Source organism: Oncorhynchus kisutch, linkage group LG1 (assembly GCF_002021735.2).
Source record: "Oncorhynchus kisutch isolate 150728-3 linkage group LG1, Okis_V2, whole genome shotgun sequence".
Lineage (NCBI taxonomy): Eukaryota > Metazoa > Chordata > Actinopteri > Salmoniformes > Salmonidae > Oncorhynchus > Oncorhynchus kisutch.
The window spans coordinates 72,967,311-72,985,791 of record NC_034174.2 but is presented as its reverse complement, the minus strand read 5'-3'; the positions used below and the strand labels follow the sequence as shown (position 1 = coordinate 72,985,791).

At 41.1% G+C, this 18,481-nt stretch overlaps 1 protein-coding gene across 2 annotated transcripts; it reads left to right on the top strand.

Moving 5' to 3' along the window:
• Window positions 1–642: 642 nt before the first annotated feature.
• On the top strand, window positions 643–6,484 carry gcdha (glutaryl-CoA dehydrogenase a). 2 transcript variants are annotated; one of them, XM_031832426.1, is made up of 12 exons: window positions 643–808; window positions 1,286–1,404; window positions 1,540–1,575; window positions 1,793–1,933; window positions 2,421–2,483; window positions 2,605–2,775; window positions 3,385–3,514; window positions 4,141–4,357; window positions 4,586–4,689; window positions 4,910–5,035; window positions 5,240–5,400; window positions 5,892–6,484. In XM_031832426.1, the coding sequence occupies exons 2-12, from the start codon at window positions 1,296–1,298 to the stop codon at window positions 5,963–5,965; spliced, it is 1,332 nt and encodes a 443-aa protein (XP_031688286.1). In that variant the 5' UTR covers window positions 643–808; window positions 1,286–1,295; the 3' UTR covers window positions 5,966–6,484. The 2 variants fall into 2 exon arrangements, with proteins under 2 accessions (XP_031688286.1, XP_031688293.1); XM_031832433.1 differs by lacking the exons at window positions 643–808; window positions 1,286–1,404; window positions 1,540–1,575; window positions 1,793–1,933 and adding an exon at window positions 2,104–2,137.
• The last annotated feature ends 11,997 nt before the right edge of the window (window positions 6,485–18,481 follow it).

Below are 18,481 nucleotides of genomic sequence, written 5' to 3'. Positions count from 1 at the left end.
CTTCGGGCTTGGTTTAAGATACAGTATTTTGAACCTAGTCTTCAGAAGCACATGGCCATTTGGCCATTTGTCACCTGTACCTATTTTTTTATAATCTAGTGGTGCATTCACGACAACTGGGAACTCTGAAATATACGAGGTCAAATAATGACGTCAGTGATCTTCAAGTCGGCCCTCTAGGCCTAGTTGGAATTCCGAGTTGGATGACCGTTCAAAATAATATTTCCCAGTCGGAGATCGTTTTTTCCGAGTTTCCAGTTTTCTTGACCCCACTGAAGTCGGAGATTTACGAATTCCCAGTTGCCAGTTGTTTTGAAGGAGGCATATGACGAACATATTTAACGAATTGGCAAATCAAAAAATTCCGAGTAGCATTTGAACGCGGCATTTATATACTCACAGCCAATGAAATGGGAAGGAAGTGTGCCAACGCCCCTCGGTCAGATGGCTATACATTAGCGCCATTTTGAGTGTGGCATTCTTCACTTTTGGAAAAAAGTCAAAAAAGAAAAATCAATGACAAAAAGTATTTACCCCACACATAACTTTATGGATCATTACACTCATTTGTTTTTATGCTTTAATTCAAGGTTAACAAAATAAAAGTTTCATAACGCACTCTGTTGCGTAATCTTCTACATCACAGGTGTCGTGTCTATTGGCTTGACTCGCTTATGATGAAAAGCTGTCCCCACGCAGCCATTTGACGTCACATTGCAGCGATTACAAAACAACCAGCATTGCATAAGATAAGGCCATCACCATTCGACGTTATCAGATCATAGGAAATATTATCAGACAAGAACAGGTACAGTAATGATACTATGTTGTGCATGAAGTTGCTCACTGCAATGTTACATTGTTGCGGAGGAAGACTTGTTTTTACTGCTACTGTTTAGAACGTGTTTTTAAACCTGCTGTTCAACATGTGTTATACAATGTTTTGTAACAGGCTTGTGTAATGAAGGACAGCTACCATAAAACATGACATTTCTTATCTTATTCGTTCAAATAGAGCTATGGAACACCAGGAAAATGATATTAAAACAAGAATCTTGTACCATAGGATTTGTTTCCTTTTGATTATAACTGCCATTATTGGTACAGTATCTTACAGTGTCACTAAAATGCTTCAAATGTGATTGTTGACCATCACATTGTTTTAAATGTCATACATTTTTCTCAAAATAAATTGATAATATGATAATATCATGTTTTGTAAATGTATAACCTTTACTCTCCTTAGTGTACCATTAAATGTGTCCTGTGTTGTGATTTCTTTCAGACTGTGTACCATGGCTCTCAGAGGTGCTGTGACTCGTTTGCTCTCCAACGCTAGGAAACGTGCTGCAGTCTCAGCCTCCCGGGCACAGGGCACAGCAGCAGCTTCACCAGCCCAAAACGGTGAGTTTACATGTGAGCAACAAATAACATAGAATGGGATTGTATTAAAGTGACATTTTTAAGTGTCTAGAATGTATTGCTCTTCATTTGTGTTGGTCTCAGGTTGATGACTTATTGTGCCGTTGACTCTTTCAGAAGCCGAAGTGGTCACCAAGAAGCCAGTTAAAGCACGTAAGTCATTTAAACAAGTTAAACTCGTAAAGCTACAGTATTGGACAAACCACATCTTGTGTACATTACCAATGTATTACATATGTAAACTTAACCGCTAGATGCCACTGGCTACACATGCAGACATGGTGTGTTATATTATGAAATGTGGTGGTGGACAGTATGACATCACCATGTTTGTGTCACCTCATGTTCTAATTCTCATGGCCCTCTACAGCCAAGGTGCAGTTTAACTGGCGTGACGCCCTGGAACTGGACGGCCTGCTGACAGAGGAGGAGGTGATGATCAGAGACTCTTTCAGGACCTACTGCCAGGAGAAACTAATGCCACGCATCATCATGGCCAACAGACACGAACGTAAGCACTGGCACAGTGTGTAAGCACAGACATAGGCTGAGGCATCATCATGGCCAACAGACACGAACGTAAGCACTGGCACAGTGTGTAAGCACAGACACAGGCTGAGGCATGGTCATGGCCAACAGACACGAACGTAAGCACTGGCACAGTGTGTAAGCACAGACACAGGCTGAGGCATGGTCATGGCCAACAGACACGAACGTAAGCACTGGCACAGTGTGTAAGCACAGACATAGGCTGAGGCATGGTCATGGCCAACAGCGACAAGCTGAGGCACTGACAAATGGCCAGCGGACACGAACGTCAGCACTGACACAAGGCCAACGGAGATAAATGTCAACACTGACACATGGCCAACAGACACAAATGTAAACACAGGCTGAGGTGCTATTCCTGGAGAGAAGACTTCTCATGTCATACAAGGAACTTCTCTATAAACCATTTATTCATGCTCACTTTCTGTTTGTTTGTTCACCCCCCACAGATTTCCATCGTGAGATTGTCTCAGAAATGGGAGAGCTGGGTGTCTTGGGGCCAACCATCCAAGGTAAATAACATATGAAACATGCATCATCCTGTTATTGATGTGTTCATACTCAATCTTCATGCTCAACTCGATTAGTCCACTAACTGTCCATCTTCCTCAACTTTGTCTCTTCTTCACCCAGGTTATGGTTGTGCCGGAACCAGCTACGTGGCCTACGGGCTCATTGCCAGGGAGGTGGAGAGGGTAGACAGTGGCTACCGGTCAGTCATGAGTGTCCAGTCCTCACTGGTCATGCACCCCATCAACGCCTACGGCACAGAGGAACAGAAGGAGAAGTGGCTACCCAGGCTAGGTAAGCAATAACTACTATATATTCCATAGTAAAATGACACATAGTATAGAATCTAGATCTGGGCGATATGGAAAATTCATATCCTGATAAATTGACTGAAGTATCACAATAACAATAAATTCATAACATTAATGTGTGCCAGTTACTTTTTTACATTACCCTTAAAAGTACTACTACTTTAGATGTTGTAGCTATCGATTGAAGAAAGGAAAAACCCGCACTCACTCAGCTATCAATTGTCCCATTAGCAATAGCCCATATTAGCAGACTTACTTCATTTCAAACTTCACATTCCTCTAGTAAAGGATTCTTATCGTTATTATCGATATCAATGTCCTCAATAAATGGTTGGTTTGGTCAGTATCAATAATTTTCGGTTTAGAAACTGTGTTGGGTTTCAGTTCATAAGTATGAAGAAAAATAACGTAGATGAACAAACAACAAGTGTTTATACATAGTTAATATTGGCACATAGACAAAGGTATAAGTTGTTGTACAAGGTAATGTGGTGCGAAAGTGAGAATGAAACTAATGCAGACTGAAGCAGAGCTCATATTCCCAGTTAGATAAGGTCTCTTCATAATCCCATCTCTCTCTGTAATGCTGCAGCTCGTGGGGAGATCTTGGGCTGTTTTGGCCTGACTGAGCCCAACCACGGCAGTGACCCCGCGGGCATGGAGACCAAGGCCAAGTACAACCCCTCCAGTAGCACCTTCACCATCAGCGGAGCCAAGACATGGTAAGGTTCTTCTAACCTGGGTACAAGTCGGCATGTATGTCTGACTGGGTAGGTTCTAGTCTGGGTTACCATACGTTTCTGCTTTAGTTCACTTCTTTGAAAGACCAGGCTAGGTAGGTAGAGTAGTTATGAGTCAACTATAAAATGTCCCAATGGGGAGACATATCCCTTCAGTTATATGGCTGCTGAAAAATGCAGGTGTAACAAACAGTACTTCCACAATGTTTGTTGTCTCCACTGTGGGAACTTTATGTGGCATGACATGAAGGTTAGATGTACGTGTGACCGTCTCATTATGGAAAGAATGTTATGAGAGGGACCTCATGCACAGCTTCATGCATAGCCATCCATATATAGATGCAGTAACCTTACACCAGTTGTTGGCAAAGCCCACGCCAGACTGTTGGCACTGTTACGTCTCTATATATGTTTCGTAATGCAAGCAGTAACCCCATTGCCCTTGTATTAAAACTCAGGGCCATAATTATGAGCTCTTCTAGTTGCCCCCCCCCCCCACCATATTATATACGCTTACCCTTATACAGTATATGATGTAGTTGAACCTATAATACCCTAACTCTCACTATGGGTAACTGACTTTACGTATTCTCTCCCCTATTCCCCAGGATCACCAACTCACCCGTGGCAGACATTGCGGTGATCTGGGCCAAGTGTGAGGATGGCAGGATCAGAGGCTTCATCCTGGAGCGTGGCATGAAGGGCCTGGCAACGCCTAAGATCGAGGGCAAGTTCTCTCTGCGGGCGTCGGCCACGGGCATGATCCTGATGGACGAGGTCGAGGTGCCCCAAGAGAATATGTTGCCCAACGTCTCTGGACTGGCTGTGAGTAAGCCTAACTGTTGGACTCAAACACATAATGATGTTTAGAAATACTGTTAATAAAATTATGTACTATAGGAACAATTCTGACTCAATCAAAGTTACTGGCCGAGATACTGTATGTTTAGAGAACTCTTGAGATGGGATCTAGAAAACAAAGTCAGTTCTCTAAAGATGAAGAAAAGGTGCTCTGTTAAAATATAATACTGTATATGTCTCATTTCTGGTCAGGGTCCCTTCGGCTGCCTGAATAACGCCCGCTACGGTATCGCCTGGGGAGCTCTAGGTGCTGCCGAGTTCTGCTTCCACGCTGCCCGCCAGTACACACTGGACAGGTAAACACCTCTCTCCCTACTCATTACGTCATCAACTCTATTCATTCAGAGCACTTTTTGGTATGAACGGACGAAGTAGCTTGTTCAGGAAGACGTTAGCTCAGTAGTAAAGAGTATTAAAGGGAGTCAAGCTGCCATCCTGACTCTTCTTACAGCATTTTAGGACCCTATTCTATGTTGCTGACATCTGATTCGTTCTCTTTTGTTTTGGTCCATTCAGGATCCAGTTTGGCGTGCCCCTGGCCAGGAACCAGCTGATGCAGAAGAAGATGGCTGACATGCTGACAGAGATCACCATCGGCCTGCAGTCCTGTCTGGCCCTAGGCAGACTCATCGACGACAAGAAGTGAGTGGAGTCCCCACTGAGTGAGCGAAATGTTTGCTTTTGGATGTGAGGAGAGACTGCAATGTGTGTTTATGCATTGGTCTGTGTACTAGTTTCAGTTTTAATATGTGAAGAGAGACTATCTCTGTGTGTGTACTGTATGTGTCCATCTTTCTTCATTATATTAAACACTGACCTCTATCCTGTGTGTCTTCCCTCCCTCAGAGCGGCCCCTGAGATGATCTCCATGCTGAAGAGGAACAGCTGTGGGAAGTCCCTGGACATCGCCAGGCAGGCCCGAGACATGTTGGGAGGCAACGGCATCGCAGACGAGTACCACATTATCAGACACGTCATGAACCTGGAGGCCGTCAACACATACGAAGGTGAGGAGAAGATTGATTGAATATGGTATTTAAAGGATGGAAAGGTTGGATAGGAGAACAGGTGATTGGAACATGAGCAGAAAGTAGTCTGGATTGGAGAGAGACAATGAGACTGGATGACCAACAGAGGTCAGTAAGTGTACAAATTAAGTGTTACGGTTACTTGTTGGTTTTGTGGTGTAATTCTCAGTCAGTGGAGGCTGCTGAGGGAAGGACGGGTCATAATAATGTCTGGAACGGAGTAAATGGAATGGCATCAAACACATAGAAACCATGTCTTTGATACCATTCCACTTATTCAGCTCCAGCCATTACCACGAGCCTGTCCTCCTCAATTAAGATGCCACCAACCTCCTGTGCTCTCAGTATGTATGTATTATATAGCCCTACAATATCTAATGTAATTTAAATTAAAAAGTTTAGCCTCACTTGCACATTTCTCTTATCAAATAATCTACCCACAATGCCTTTGTGTTTGCTTGTTCTTCTAGGTACCCATGACATCCATGCCTTGATCCTGGGCCGAGCCATCACTGGACTGCAGTCATTCACTGTTGAGAAGTAAACTCTCCTCCTTGTCCTCCTATTACAACGGACTGAATAACGGACTTAAAGTAGACTGGGAAAGCCTTGAGCTGCCCATCTATCTGCCTTCTGAGAAGTAATCACTGAGGGTGTGTGCCTGACTGCTGATGGACTTCCATCCCCAAGTGCCTCTGTTTGGTGAGAGAATATTAAAGTAAAAGTCAACCTGAAAGAAACACTGGGTCCAAATATGAGACGTTTTTTGTTTTGCTTATGTACCTGTACTCAATCAATTGACGATTGAAATACAATGTCAGCTTGAATGTTGATACAGTAGCTTCAGTCTCCTACTACGAAGGGATGTCACAATGGCATGTAGCATGTTGATAAGGGATCTGTATCGATTAGAAAGATATGTTATGGAATAAGTTCACTTAATGGGTGAGAGGTTGTACAGTATGTATGTGTATCTTTAGAGATTTGTTCACAACTGGTCTATTTGATTTATTTCTAGGTGAAAGAAATGAACTGTACATAAAGCATATTTCGAAATGATGAATTGTATAATTTCGTAATTGTGATACCGACAGCTGACCTAAATCAGTGCCCTGTTTGAGGACAGAGAATATCCCAATTCAATGATCTGCCTTATCGAAATAGTCATAGGATTAGGGACTCATTTGCAAAATATTTTTTTTCTCATTATTTCACATTATCTGGTCAAAAAAGCCATTGACACACAACACACTCAGGTTTATTAACCAAAACAGCACTTACAAAGCACCAGACTTAAAACTACAGAGCAGGTATATTTAATCAGCTAGTTAACACTTGAACCAGCACCGTTATACTATAACCAACCACTGCACGGGGCTGGCACAGTACAGTGGGGTCATCAATGGCTTTCCAAAGGCTGTCAAACTACATTTAGAAAAAAGGGTTTATTGGTACTACATGGAACTAAAAGGATACTACCTGGAACCAAGAAGGGTTCTCCTATGGGGACAGGCAAAGAACCCCTTTGGAACCCTTTATTTCTAAGAGTGTAGTCACTCAGTACTCCGGTGCAGAGTCAGGCCCCTGTTGAGTCCTGCCAGGGCCTGGGAGGCGGTGTGGAGCTCAGTGTTGAGCTTACTGCAGCTCTCCAGCACCAGAGTCAGCTCCTGGAGCGTGGCCTGCATGGCATGGCTGTTTTCTTCATAGACAGTGTACATGTGCTCCGTCATCTGCCCGCAGATCTCACCCACCTGATGGAGAGCATTGACATGGAATAGCATGTAGAGTACACTATAATGAAACTGTTGGACAGTCTATGACAATGTAGTACAACACAACGGCCTACAAATATAACATAATATAACACTCATTTATACACATGTGCATTTAGTTTCTTGAAGTAAATACACATTGGGAAAGTACATTTTGAATTGTTGAGCAACTGGTGTGATAACTATGCCCTATGTACATAGTCATTGAACACTGGTCACTTTAATGATGTTTACATACTGTTTTACCCACTTCATATGTATATACTGTATTCTAGTCAAGGCTTTTACTATATAATTACTGCTGTACACACCTTTTCTATTCATATACTGTCCATAATGCCTATACACACCATCACATACATATATATTTATATTCTGGACTCTGACATTGCTCGTTCTAATATTTTTATATTTCTTAATTCCTTTTTTATTTTTGGGATTTGCGTTTATTGTTTTGTATTGTTAGGTATTACTGCACTGTTGGAGCTAGGAACATAAGAATTTTACTACACCCGCAATAACATCTGCTAAATATGTGTACACGACCAATAAAATGTGGTTTGATAAACCGTGATGTTGGCAGTTAGCTACATACCTTTTCCACTAGCTTGTCCTGAAAGTTGTCCATAATCGTCTGGTCCATGGTGCGGCTGTCGTTTATCTTCCCAACCAGGTCCTGGACCTTCTTGCCAATGTCATCTATCCTGGAACTTAAAGCAAGAAAGTACATTTAGTTCATTCATCTTAAATCAATAGTTTCTTCCTTTACTATATGTCCCCAAATCGCGCAATAAATGAGCTGAAACGGAGACCGGAGTAGGACTTGAACTATTCATAAACAAATAAAGAGTCTTGACTAGGGACTAAATACCTTATCTGGTGTTCCTGACTCTCATCCGTGCTCATGGTCATGGATGGAGATCTCTCACTGGTTGAGTCGTGGTCAGTGCCAAGACCTTCATCAGGGTCCAACTGGGGGCAGGAGACATTCATCTGTAATCACAAGAACATACAGCGGAACTTTTAGAATCAACGATGTAAATCCGATTTAACTATCTACTGTAACTAGATATATCATGTCAGAAAAGGTCAATCAATAGCTGTACCTGGGTAGTCTCATGTCTGGGTTTAGGAGTTGATTGTGAGGTGGAAGGCAGCTTGTCAAAGAAAAAGGCATCCATTTGCAGATCTTCAGATTACATATGAGAAGTAAATGTGAATGTTCAGACTTTCGCCTTATATCTGGAGGTACAATGGCAATGCACTTCGCGTGACAGAACAGTGGGGGTCGCTGTTTCAGCTAACGTTAACTAACTGTTAGGTAGGTAACGTTAGTGGGTGGATAAGAAATGAACTAGCCAGCTGTGACAGTAGGTTGGACAGGAAACATTTTACTAAATGCACTGGAATGAAAAACGACGAACCCTATAGAAGACAGCTATTTGAAAAGTCTGCTTCTACAGGTAACATTACATAGTTGGCTAGCTTACGTTATTGCATTTTGTCTTGTACTGCCTTTACATGAATTAAAACCTGTGGCTCGCTTACAGCGGCGATGCGGCTTGTTTACAAGCTAACGTTAGCTAGCTAGTTTTGGTACTATATCCTGGCTTGCAAGCTAGTTAATAATGGTACGACCTTGTTACAATTCTCTGAGTATAATGTTCCAAAAATAGCTGGCTACTTACTACAAGCGTCGTGTAAGAAAAATAAGCCTTTGATTTTGAGATGGAATGTCAAATTGCGCGCCTGTTAGTTTCCCGGGAAAATAACTACCTAACATTAGCCTCGAGCGCTAGTGGGGCAATATTGAGAGCCTTTCAGGGTCAGCTTTTTATTTTGAGGGAATAACATTTAATTTGAGTTAACACAACCACAGTCGGACATTATACAATTCTGCTGATTGTTAATCTAGGTTACCTATAAGTAAAATTCTCTAGTGAATGAAGTAAAACATTTCCTGTTTTACTTCTGAATAGAGTACCATAGTATGAGACCTAATTCCCATAAAACCTGGCAGAAATGGTTTTTCCACCATACATTTTTTCAATAGTGGATTTTAGAAACACTTAAAATAAGGGCTGTGTTTTGTGTAGGCTTAAATATTTCCGTTATTTGTTTAAGTTTAACCTCTATTTAACTAGGCAAGTCAGTTTAGAACAAATATTTATTTAAAATGACGACCTATCCCGGACAACACTGGGCAAATTGTGTACCACCCTATGGGACTATAGAATGTATCACATCTATATGTGATACAGCCAGGATTCGAAAAAGGGACTATAGTGAAACCTCTTGCACTGAGATGCAGTGCCTTAATCTGCTGCATCACTCGGGCTTACCCAGGTATGATGTTTTCATAACCATGTATATCTCTCTAGGACAAGGTGACTACTATTACAACTTTCCAGAGTAAGTTGAAAGCTGGACTGAGTTCCCCTTTGCTGAACCCGCACCCCACAGTATGGGAACCGCTGGTCTAGTGGACTCCACTCCATAGTGAAGGAAGTTTATGTTGATTCCACCAACAGAGTGGTGCAGAGACCAGGCTTTGTAGAATCTAGCTCAGACTACATTGATATGCCCCAAGGTCAATATATTTAAAAAATAATGAAACGCCTACCTTGTACTTATGTTTGTCCTCTGTAGTTGCATGCGTGTCTTCTTTTGGTGAAATCCATATTTTTTCAATAAATGATAATCAAGTAAATACTGACTGTTTGTTCATTGCTGCTAAGATGACAACTCAGCAAAAAATGCACGTGCCAATTGAATCTCAACAAGGAAACAAATCGGTGGTGGTATTTGATGAATGTTTATTGAAAAGGTATGGATTTCAGCAAACAAAGAAATACACACAACTACAGAGGACAAACATAGGTACACGGTAGTCATTTCATATTATATATATATATATTTTTAAGTATTCACTTAAAAAGTCATCAGAAACTTTTTTCACAATGGAGTGGAGTTTAGTCCGCTATCCGTTGTCATGTGTTGCTGATAACTCAGAGGGTGACTTCCAGAGAGTGACGAGGGGATGAGTAAACTCATCAACTTCGAGACAGAATCGTGACTTGAATGATGCAATTCATGTTCCACTTATAAATAATGAAATGAGCATGAAACTCAAATGAACAAATCCCCCCTGTCGTTTTACAAGATATAACCCTTGGAAATAGTTAATGATTTAATTTTGGAGGTATTTAATCTTTTACACGTGAAATATAGAAATATGACAGTCAAATGCACAAGGCATTTAATTAGGCACACCTCTCAATTTTTGTGTGAAATTACGCGAACTCAAAAATACTGCGGTGCCTTATGGGATTCCACTTCGTTCTGGTCGAAGTGGTTGTTGGAGGGTCTAATTTAGAGCTGGGCGAAATATGGATAAAAATCCATATCGCAAAAAATTGCCTAAATTGATGCGATAACAATACATAGAACAATAAGTTTATAATGATGTGCAGCCACAGTTTTTTTTTAAATCATCCTTTAAACTACTTCTAGTTTGATGGTTGTAGCCATTGTCCCATTTACAATCACACATATTAGCAAACATATTTAATTTCAAACTTCACATTTTAGTATAGGCTACTTGTCATTATGAACGTTATCAGCAAAATAGCTGCGATAAGTTATCGGTATGGTCTGTGTTAATCATTTTCGGTTTATCGTCCCAGCTCTAGTCTAATTAGTCCCTTCCGTACTCCCTACATCATTTTCACTCCCTCAGCTTTGAGGGACACTTGTGCATATGGTGGAGGCGTGTGTGAACGCAAATGGAAGCCCGAGGGGCATGGGGAAGGGGGTGATTTGGGATTCGATCATTACCTTTGTGCTAAGGAAAGAAGCAAATTTAGCCAATTCTGACTTTGTAGCTGTGGAATCTAGTGGAAACCTTTTATCATCTGCATACAGGCTTTAAAATCACCGCACCATCTTAAGCACCTTATTCAGTGAATAATAAATGACGAAAACCCAAAAGCAGGAACTACTGCTGCTCGTAATCACAATTCTACGTGAGCCTTGACAGATTCTCAACGTTTCATCTGTCCACGAGAGATTATCTGATTGTCAACCGACACTACCTTCTTTTGCATTGACTTCTGTTCTGATCCTTTGGTTTGATCATGGGGGAGTGGATTAGGGGGCGGGACTACCCGAGGTTTCTTGTTCTCTCACAGTAATCCACCAATCCTGTCTCGGTGAGCTATTCTCTCATCACTGTTACCAGAGGGTACTGCCAGAGCGCCTTCAGCACCCTGGACAGTGGCCACCGCACGTGCTCTCCGACCTACGCTAGATCAAGCTCTCCTGCTAAGGAACCTCCCCTGCTTGCTCACCTAGGCAACACTGGAACACTTTTTCAAAGGGTTATGTGTGATCACATATCCCAATATGATCGAACATAAAAGAACAGGTGGTTGTGAAGACCTGATCAAAGTTGAGGATTTTGGTGGACAGCATTCACTTTACAATTGAATAACTGAAATTCCAAGGTGAGCGTTTTATGTTTTTCCCCCAGCCTATTTGTGTTTAGAGGTGGTACTTGAAATCAGTCTCTATCAATGACTCATTTTCTTTTCATGATATTGAGTGAATAATATGCCACACATTTGCTTTTGTGTCCATTTGTTGAAATTAATACACAGTCAGTTAATGTACTTCTTATTCTGTGAATTTAAGTCTGCATGCAGCATTGACTCATTGAAAGGCTTGGATAAGAGAATCCTACAACCTCGGGACATTGTGGAGTAACTTTGTGGACGTTGTGAAGGAACTCATCGCAGAAAACATCCTGCATTACAAAGCAGCGGATCACCGCCAACATGGACGTCGTGAAAAGTTTGAACTTAACAGACAAAGCAGGACATTTGATCAAAATCCTTATTAATGATGAGGATATTCTCTATAAGGAATATAAGCCTCCTCCTAGGGACATTATCCAGCTGCCTAAATCCATGCTATATCTGCTGATGGCAGCTGTCGTGGTGGTGGCTGTGGCTTACGCTATCGTCGGTCACCTCATCAAGGACCTGGCCCTGGACATAGCAGGTAGTTGGGGGGGGGGGGGGGACTTTAAGGACAAGGGATGTTACTTGAGATTGGGATTAACCTAACGGGTTACCTGCGCTCAGTACTATATTGATCAGAGTTTTAAGTAGAAAGAACATACTGTATGTCGTACTCTGGAGTGTATCAATCTATTGATGGATAATTGTACATTTGAGATATCTTTTAGCCTATTAGGTTTCTGACTGTACAGCAGTTGAAAGGGGGTTACCGAGAGGATAAGGAATGAGATTCAGACTAACATGTTGACTGCACACATCAGCACTGTAGGCTAGAGTGGAGTATTAATAGATCATTGCAATTGCAGAATTTCTTAGAGAAGATACTTTGGACCCATTGACTTTATGTTAGCAGGTCTCTGTGGGAAACGATTTTGACTTAAAGCAAATGTAATGCTTTTGTGGGAGAATCTACTGTATAGGAGGGATTGTGTAATACCGGCCCCCATTCGTTTCTATCCTACTAATCACAGAGAGCCGCGGATAGCCTATGCTCCTTGAGGCATGATCGGCCTAAGTAGGTACAAAGTAGGCCCTAAATCACACCATCCACCTCTCTCTATCCACAGACTGCCTGCTGAAGACAATTTGTACCCATTGAGTTTCTATTGTTTATCAGGCCTCTGTGAAAGATTTGGATATGATAATAGCCTACATTTTATGAACTGGAGAAACCTAGGAGAAAGGAGTCATATCTCTAACCCCCATTCATTTCTATGCTACTAATCACACCATCTATCCCCACTTCTCTCTCTCCACACAGACTGCCTGCTGGGTCCCGTGGAGCCTGATCCCCTGAAGGATGGTGACCTGAAGCCCTGCGGTCCTTCCCACATGCCCCCCATCATGACCAACTCCCACCACAACGCCTTCCACGTCTGGGACACAGACAACATCATCATCCCCATGACCCCCATCGAGGGGAGCCCTCTGGCCAGCCCGCTGCTGAATGTCATAACCCACATACCCTCCTTCTTCCCACACTCGCTCAGCGTCAACAGCCCTGCGTTGAGCCATTCCCTACATGGCCGAGAGATGAGAGAGTCGGACGCCTAAGGCTGACCACTGGAGGCAGGTAGCCAAGCGGTATGAGCTTTGGGCCAGTAACCGAAATGTCGCTAGTAATGGCCAACTCTGGCCTTGACCCCATTCTCCGAGGGTGTCTCAGGGAAAGTGGGATATGCAAAATCACATTTTCCAATTCACACACTTGTACATGTGCGAATTAGGACAAATATTAGCACCCACCCACAAGATACGGTGAAATAACCACAGAGAGAGCAAGAGGCCTAGGGACCACCCGTGGGATGATGCAATAAGTACTTTATCAAAGGTGACCCACCTGCTCTAAAGATGGAGGATTGTTTAGCATGAGTGTCTTGTCTAAAATCATCTGAAGCCATTCAAGGCACGGTGCAATAACACTCATTTTATTGGTTATTTTGAGGACAGTAGGCTTACAGTCAGAAAGGTACATTTTAATCCAGTACTGGTAAACCATATTTAGTTAGCTATTCCATTAGCGGTTATTCTGGTGTTCATCTTGATTCATATGGCTCATGTCATTTCCAGTACCAAACCTGTAGCATTCTAGCAGATCTCTATGCAGTACCAACCCTGTAGCATGCTAGCAGATCCCCATAGACTTCCAGTCATTGCGCTAACGCTTGTTAGCATTGGCTTGTGAAGCTACCTCTAACTTCCTTCATACTCTTACTGGACAGAGACATAAAAGTGGTATCCACAAGTTCATCTAACTCGGGGGAAGTAGATAAAGGGCCTCATTGCCAAAATCCCGAAGTATAACCGTACCAAACTTCCTTGTTTAGCCTCAACACATTCCATCCCAAAATGTCAGAGGAACAAAAGAAAGACATTTGAATGTTTTGGGCACATCATTGTGTATTCACCAGGTGAAAAGAAAATCACGGGACATCATAGGACTGCACACAATCGATTGACGGTTTTATGACGCTTTTGTAATTTCACCAACTTGGTTGGAGAGTTACAGATATCGGCCGAGCTTAATGTATATGGATGGACCTTTTCTGGAGTTGGCCCAAGTGGACATATTCTTCACATCTTTCCTATCAAGGAAACCCCAGTTGAACATGCAGAGATACTGCCTCACTTGGCCAGGTTTCCCTTGGCAAAGAGGTCTTCTGACCTCAATGGGACCATCTGGTTAACAAAAGGTGAAACTAAAGGGGGTTCTGATTTAAAACCAAAGTTGGTGGGAGCAGTGCAATGATGGAAAGGGAGTGATGGAAGCGTTACCTATCATCCCTCTATAAAGCTTGAAGGGATAGCTTCAGATTGACTGACTGTTGTGTATTAATGGCCATGGGACAAGGAGAGGGATGCCGGACTTCCCCTGTGAACTGTCCATCGGATTTGTGACAAGTCACCACACTTCCTTCCTCTCTTTGACACCAACAGACTAGTGACTTTTCCTCCTCAATCATTTAAACATTAAAACTACCAATAAACACAGAAAAATGGCCACATCTGAGTATTTTATAATGAATCTGTTCAGTAGGCCTGTATATCTATCTACATCTGTTATTTCTTTACTCGTATGGGTGTCAAAGGCAGCTGGTGGCATCTTCAATGGGGAGAACGGTCTCATAACTATGTCTAGAACAGAATGAATGGAATGGTATCAACCACATGGTTTCCATGCCATTATTATGAGCACTCCTCCCCTCACCAGCCTCCTGTGGTCAAACGTTATGGTAAAGTGTGTGTGGGTTAGCCATTCAGAACTTTCAACTTAAAGAGGACTTTGTGTAAATATATGTTCGTGCGAATATGGTATTAGATTTGTTCTGTTTGATAACACCTGATACTAAGGTTATTTCCAGGCTAAAGCAGGATTAGATTAGTTGATTTACTAATTAACTAGTAGGGTTGAATTAATTCAGTTAGTAGGGGTGAGGTTAGGTTAAGGTGAGTCTGTGTGATTCCCATACAGGTGGCCTGGGAAGATGTTCGTGATAGGCCTATCTAAACAGTATTTTAAGTGGAAACACACTACCTTATGCAAACAAATATTAGAGGGTAAGCACACAGTAGTAGAATTAAAGTACAGTGTAGTATATTTCAATACTGTTGCTTCCTGTGGCTAGTTATGTTCCATAATTTATGTAGTTCTCCAGAAAGGCATAGTGTTACACAACTTAAAACAAACAATTATTATTTAAGCTGGATGTTACCTGATATTGCATGTAGGATTTGATACTGTTATGCTATTTTATAGCTTTTATCGTCAAGCTTGATGCCGACTGCGTTCATCCATCTGTGCGGGTCTTTCAAGTGCCTGTCTTCCTTTATTGAGAGAGCAGAAGAGGGGGATTAAAGAGTAAAGATTACACACACAGCTTAGCCCTCTATAATACAGCCTCCTTTTATTACTTTTCAGCCAGGGAATTAGAGGCTCAGAGAGCAGTTTAATCTGAGGCAGAAGCTCAGAACCTCACAGACAGCTGTAATGGAATGATCTTATCAGGACTGCAGCTTAGTGTACCAACGGGAAATGAGATGTATTGTCACGTTAGTTTTGATGGATCCATCCACAGTGTTCTTCCATCTCAACCATTGACTGAACTCTTGCATAGTATGCCATCCTAACTGAGCTTCTGGAGAGGAAGGTAACTAACTGTTCAGGGATGTGACCATGAGACCAATGGTGATTAAAACAGCTGTTTCCTTCCTCTCTGGCAGCTCAGTTAGGATGGCAGAACATCACACTATTACTATGGAGACAGAACAGAAGTTAATCTGAGTTAATTTCATCCCCAGTTTTGGAGGACAAAGCTCAATCTCATATAGGTTAAACCTATCAAACTATTAGTGTTACTGTCAATTGGATTATAAACCTTGACTCAGCTGTTTGACCATGACCAGATGATATGAACCAACTACTCTGTGCACATTTTAATAGGAAACTATATATGAGAGAATGTGTGTAAATTGACAAGAAATATCAAAGACGACACCAGTAGGACCTCTTGGGGTGTATATATCACATTGTCTTGGGCAGTCAGCACATGCCTGAAGCTACCTGCAGTATTAAGAGCAGATCAAGGCCTAATAAAAATCATAAGCCCAGCAGTGACACTGTTTAGACACGTTGGTGTTGGGAATCGGTATCACCCCACACCGGTAAAGAGGGCTTAATGCAGGACTAATGAGGACTCCACAAAGGTCGTTCTGACTCAGACTAACTGGGACACCTCTGGAGTCCCACTTGAATGTTCTAGAACTTATTCTAGAATTTTTATGTAAAATCTCTAGAATGTCAATGTGCGAGAGACGGTCTTACTGGATTTTTAACCACTCATAAACGTGTTTATACAAGGAAAATGAATGTTTAACTTGGTTATCCAGTAAAGATCAGGCCCGGATGTCAGTCCACAGTAGGAGAATAGGCCTGCTAGGTAGAGATACAGTATAACCAAGTGCGGCAGAGGACATTTTGGGATAATCCTAAAATGGATTGGAGATTGGAACATGTGACGAGTGGATTACCGATCCCTGCAGTTTGGGACATTGTAGTGACTGGCAGGTTTGGCCAAACTGGAGGATTCACATTTTTCTACACCTGTGATGGTGCATGCAAAGTTGTGCTGTGATTTAACTATTGTAGCGACTGCCAAATTATAGAAAAAGCACAGCTGGTTTGGGGGAACATTGTGTGTAGACAAGTGGTCTTTGACATCCTCAGCTATATGAGTAATGAAAAGTCTTCATAATGTTGCAGTTAACATAATACTGGAAGAGATCAAGTTTCATGGCGTTGCAGTAAACATGCTACAGTATCTAATAATGTAAACACGCTACTGTATCTCATGTAAACATGTTACAGTATCTAATAATGTAAACATGCTACAGTATCTAATGTAAACATGTTACAGTATCTAATAATTTAAACATGCTACAGTATCTAATGTAAACATGTTCCAGTATCTAATAATGTAAACATGCTACAGTATCTAATAATGTAAACATGCTACAGTATCTAATGTAAACATGTTACAGTATCTAATCATGTAAACATGCTACAGTATCTAATAATGTAAACATGCTACAGTATCTAATAATGTAAACATGCTACAGTATCTAATAATGTAAACATGCTACAGTATCTAATAATGTAAACATGCTACAGTATCTAATAATGTAAACATGCTACAGTATCTAATCATGTAAACATGTTACAGTATCTAATAATGTAAACATGCTACATTATCTAATAATGTAAACATGCTACAGTATCTAATCATGTAAACATGTTACAGTATCTAATAATGTAAACATGCTACATTATCTAATAATGTAAACATGCTACTGTATCAAATGTAAACTTGCTATAGTACCTAATAATGTAAATGTTACAGTACCTAATGTAAACATGTTACAGTATCTAATCATGTAAACATGTTACAGTATCTAATAATGTAAACATGCTACTGTATCAAATGTAAACTTGCTATAGTACCTAATAATGTAAATGTTACAGTACCTAATGTAAACATGTTACAGTACCTAATGTAAACATGTTACAGTACCTAATGTAAACATGCTACAGTATCTAATCATGTAAACATGCTACAGTATCTAATAATGTAAACATGCTACAGTATCTAATAATGTAAACATGCTACTGTATCTAATAATGTAAACATGCTACAGTATCTAATAATGTAAACATGGTACAGTATCTAATAATGTAAACACGCTACTGTATCTAATGTAAACATGCTACTGTATCTAATAATGTAAACATGCTACATTATCTAATAATGTAAACATGCTACTGTATCTAATGTAAACTTGCTATAGTACCTAATAATGTAAATGTTACAGTACCTAATGTAAACATGTTACAGTATCTAATCATGTAAACATGTTACAGTATCTAATAATGTAAACATGCTACTGTATCTAATGTAAACGTGCTATAGTACCTAATAATGTAGACATGCTACAGTACCTAAATAATGTAAACTTGCTAAAGTACCTAATAATGTAAACATGCTACAGTGTTTAACAATATAAGGGGCGGCAGGTAACCTAGTGGTTAGAGCTTTGGACTAGTAACCGAAAGGTTGCAAGACGGAATTCCACGAGCTGGCAAGGTAAAAATCTGTCATTTTGCACCTGAACAAGACAGTTAACCCACTGTTCCTAACCCATCATTGAAAATAA

What these genes read in the sequence shown, in the direction of transcription:
- gcdha (XM_031832426.1), top strand. Translation starts at nt 1,296, where the DNA reads ATGGCTCTCAGAGGTGCTGTGACTCGTTTGCTCTCCAACGCTAGGAAA. An exon ending in ATCAGCGGAGCCAAGACATG is followed by an intron (nt 3,515 to 4,140) that starts GTAAGGTTCTTC and finishes CCTATTCCCCAG; the next exon opens with GATCACCAACTCACCCGTGG. An exon ending in CGCCAGTACACACTGGACAG is followed by an intron (nt 4,690 to 4,909) that starts GTAAACACCTCT and finishes TGGTCCATTCAG; the next exon opens with GATCCAGTTTGGCGTGCCCC.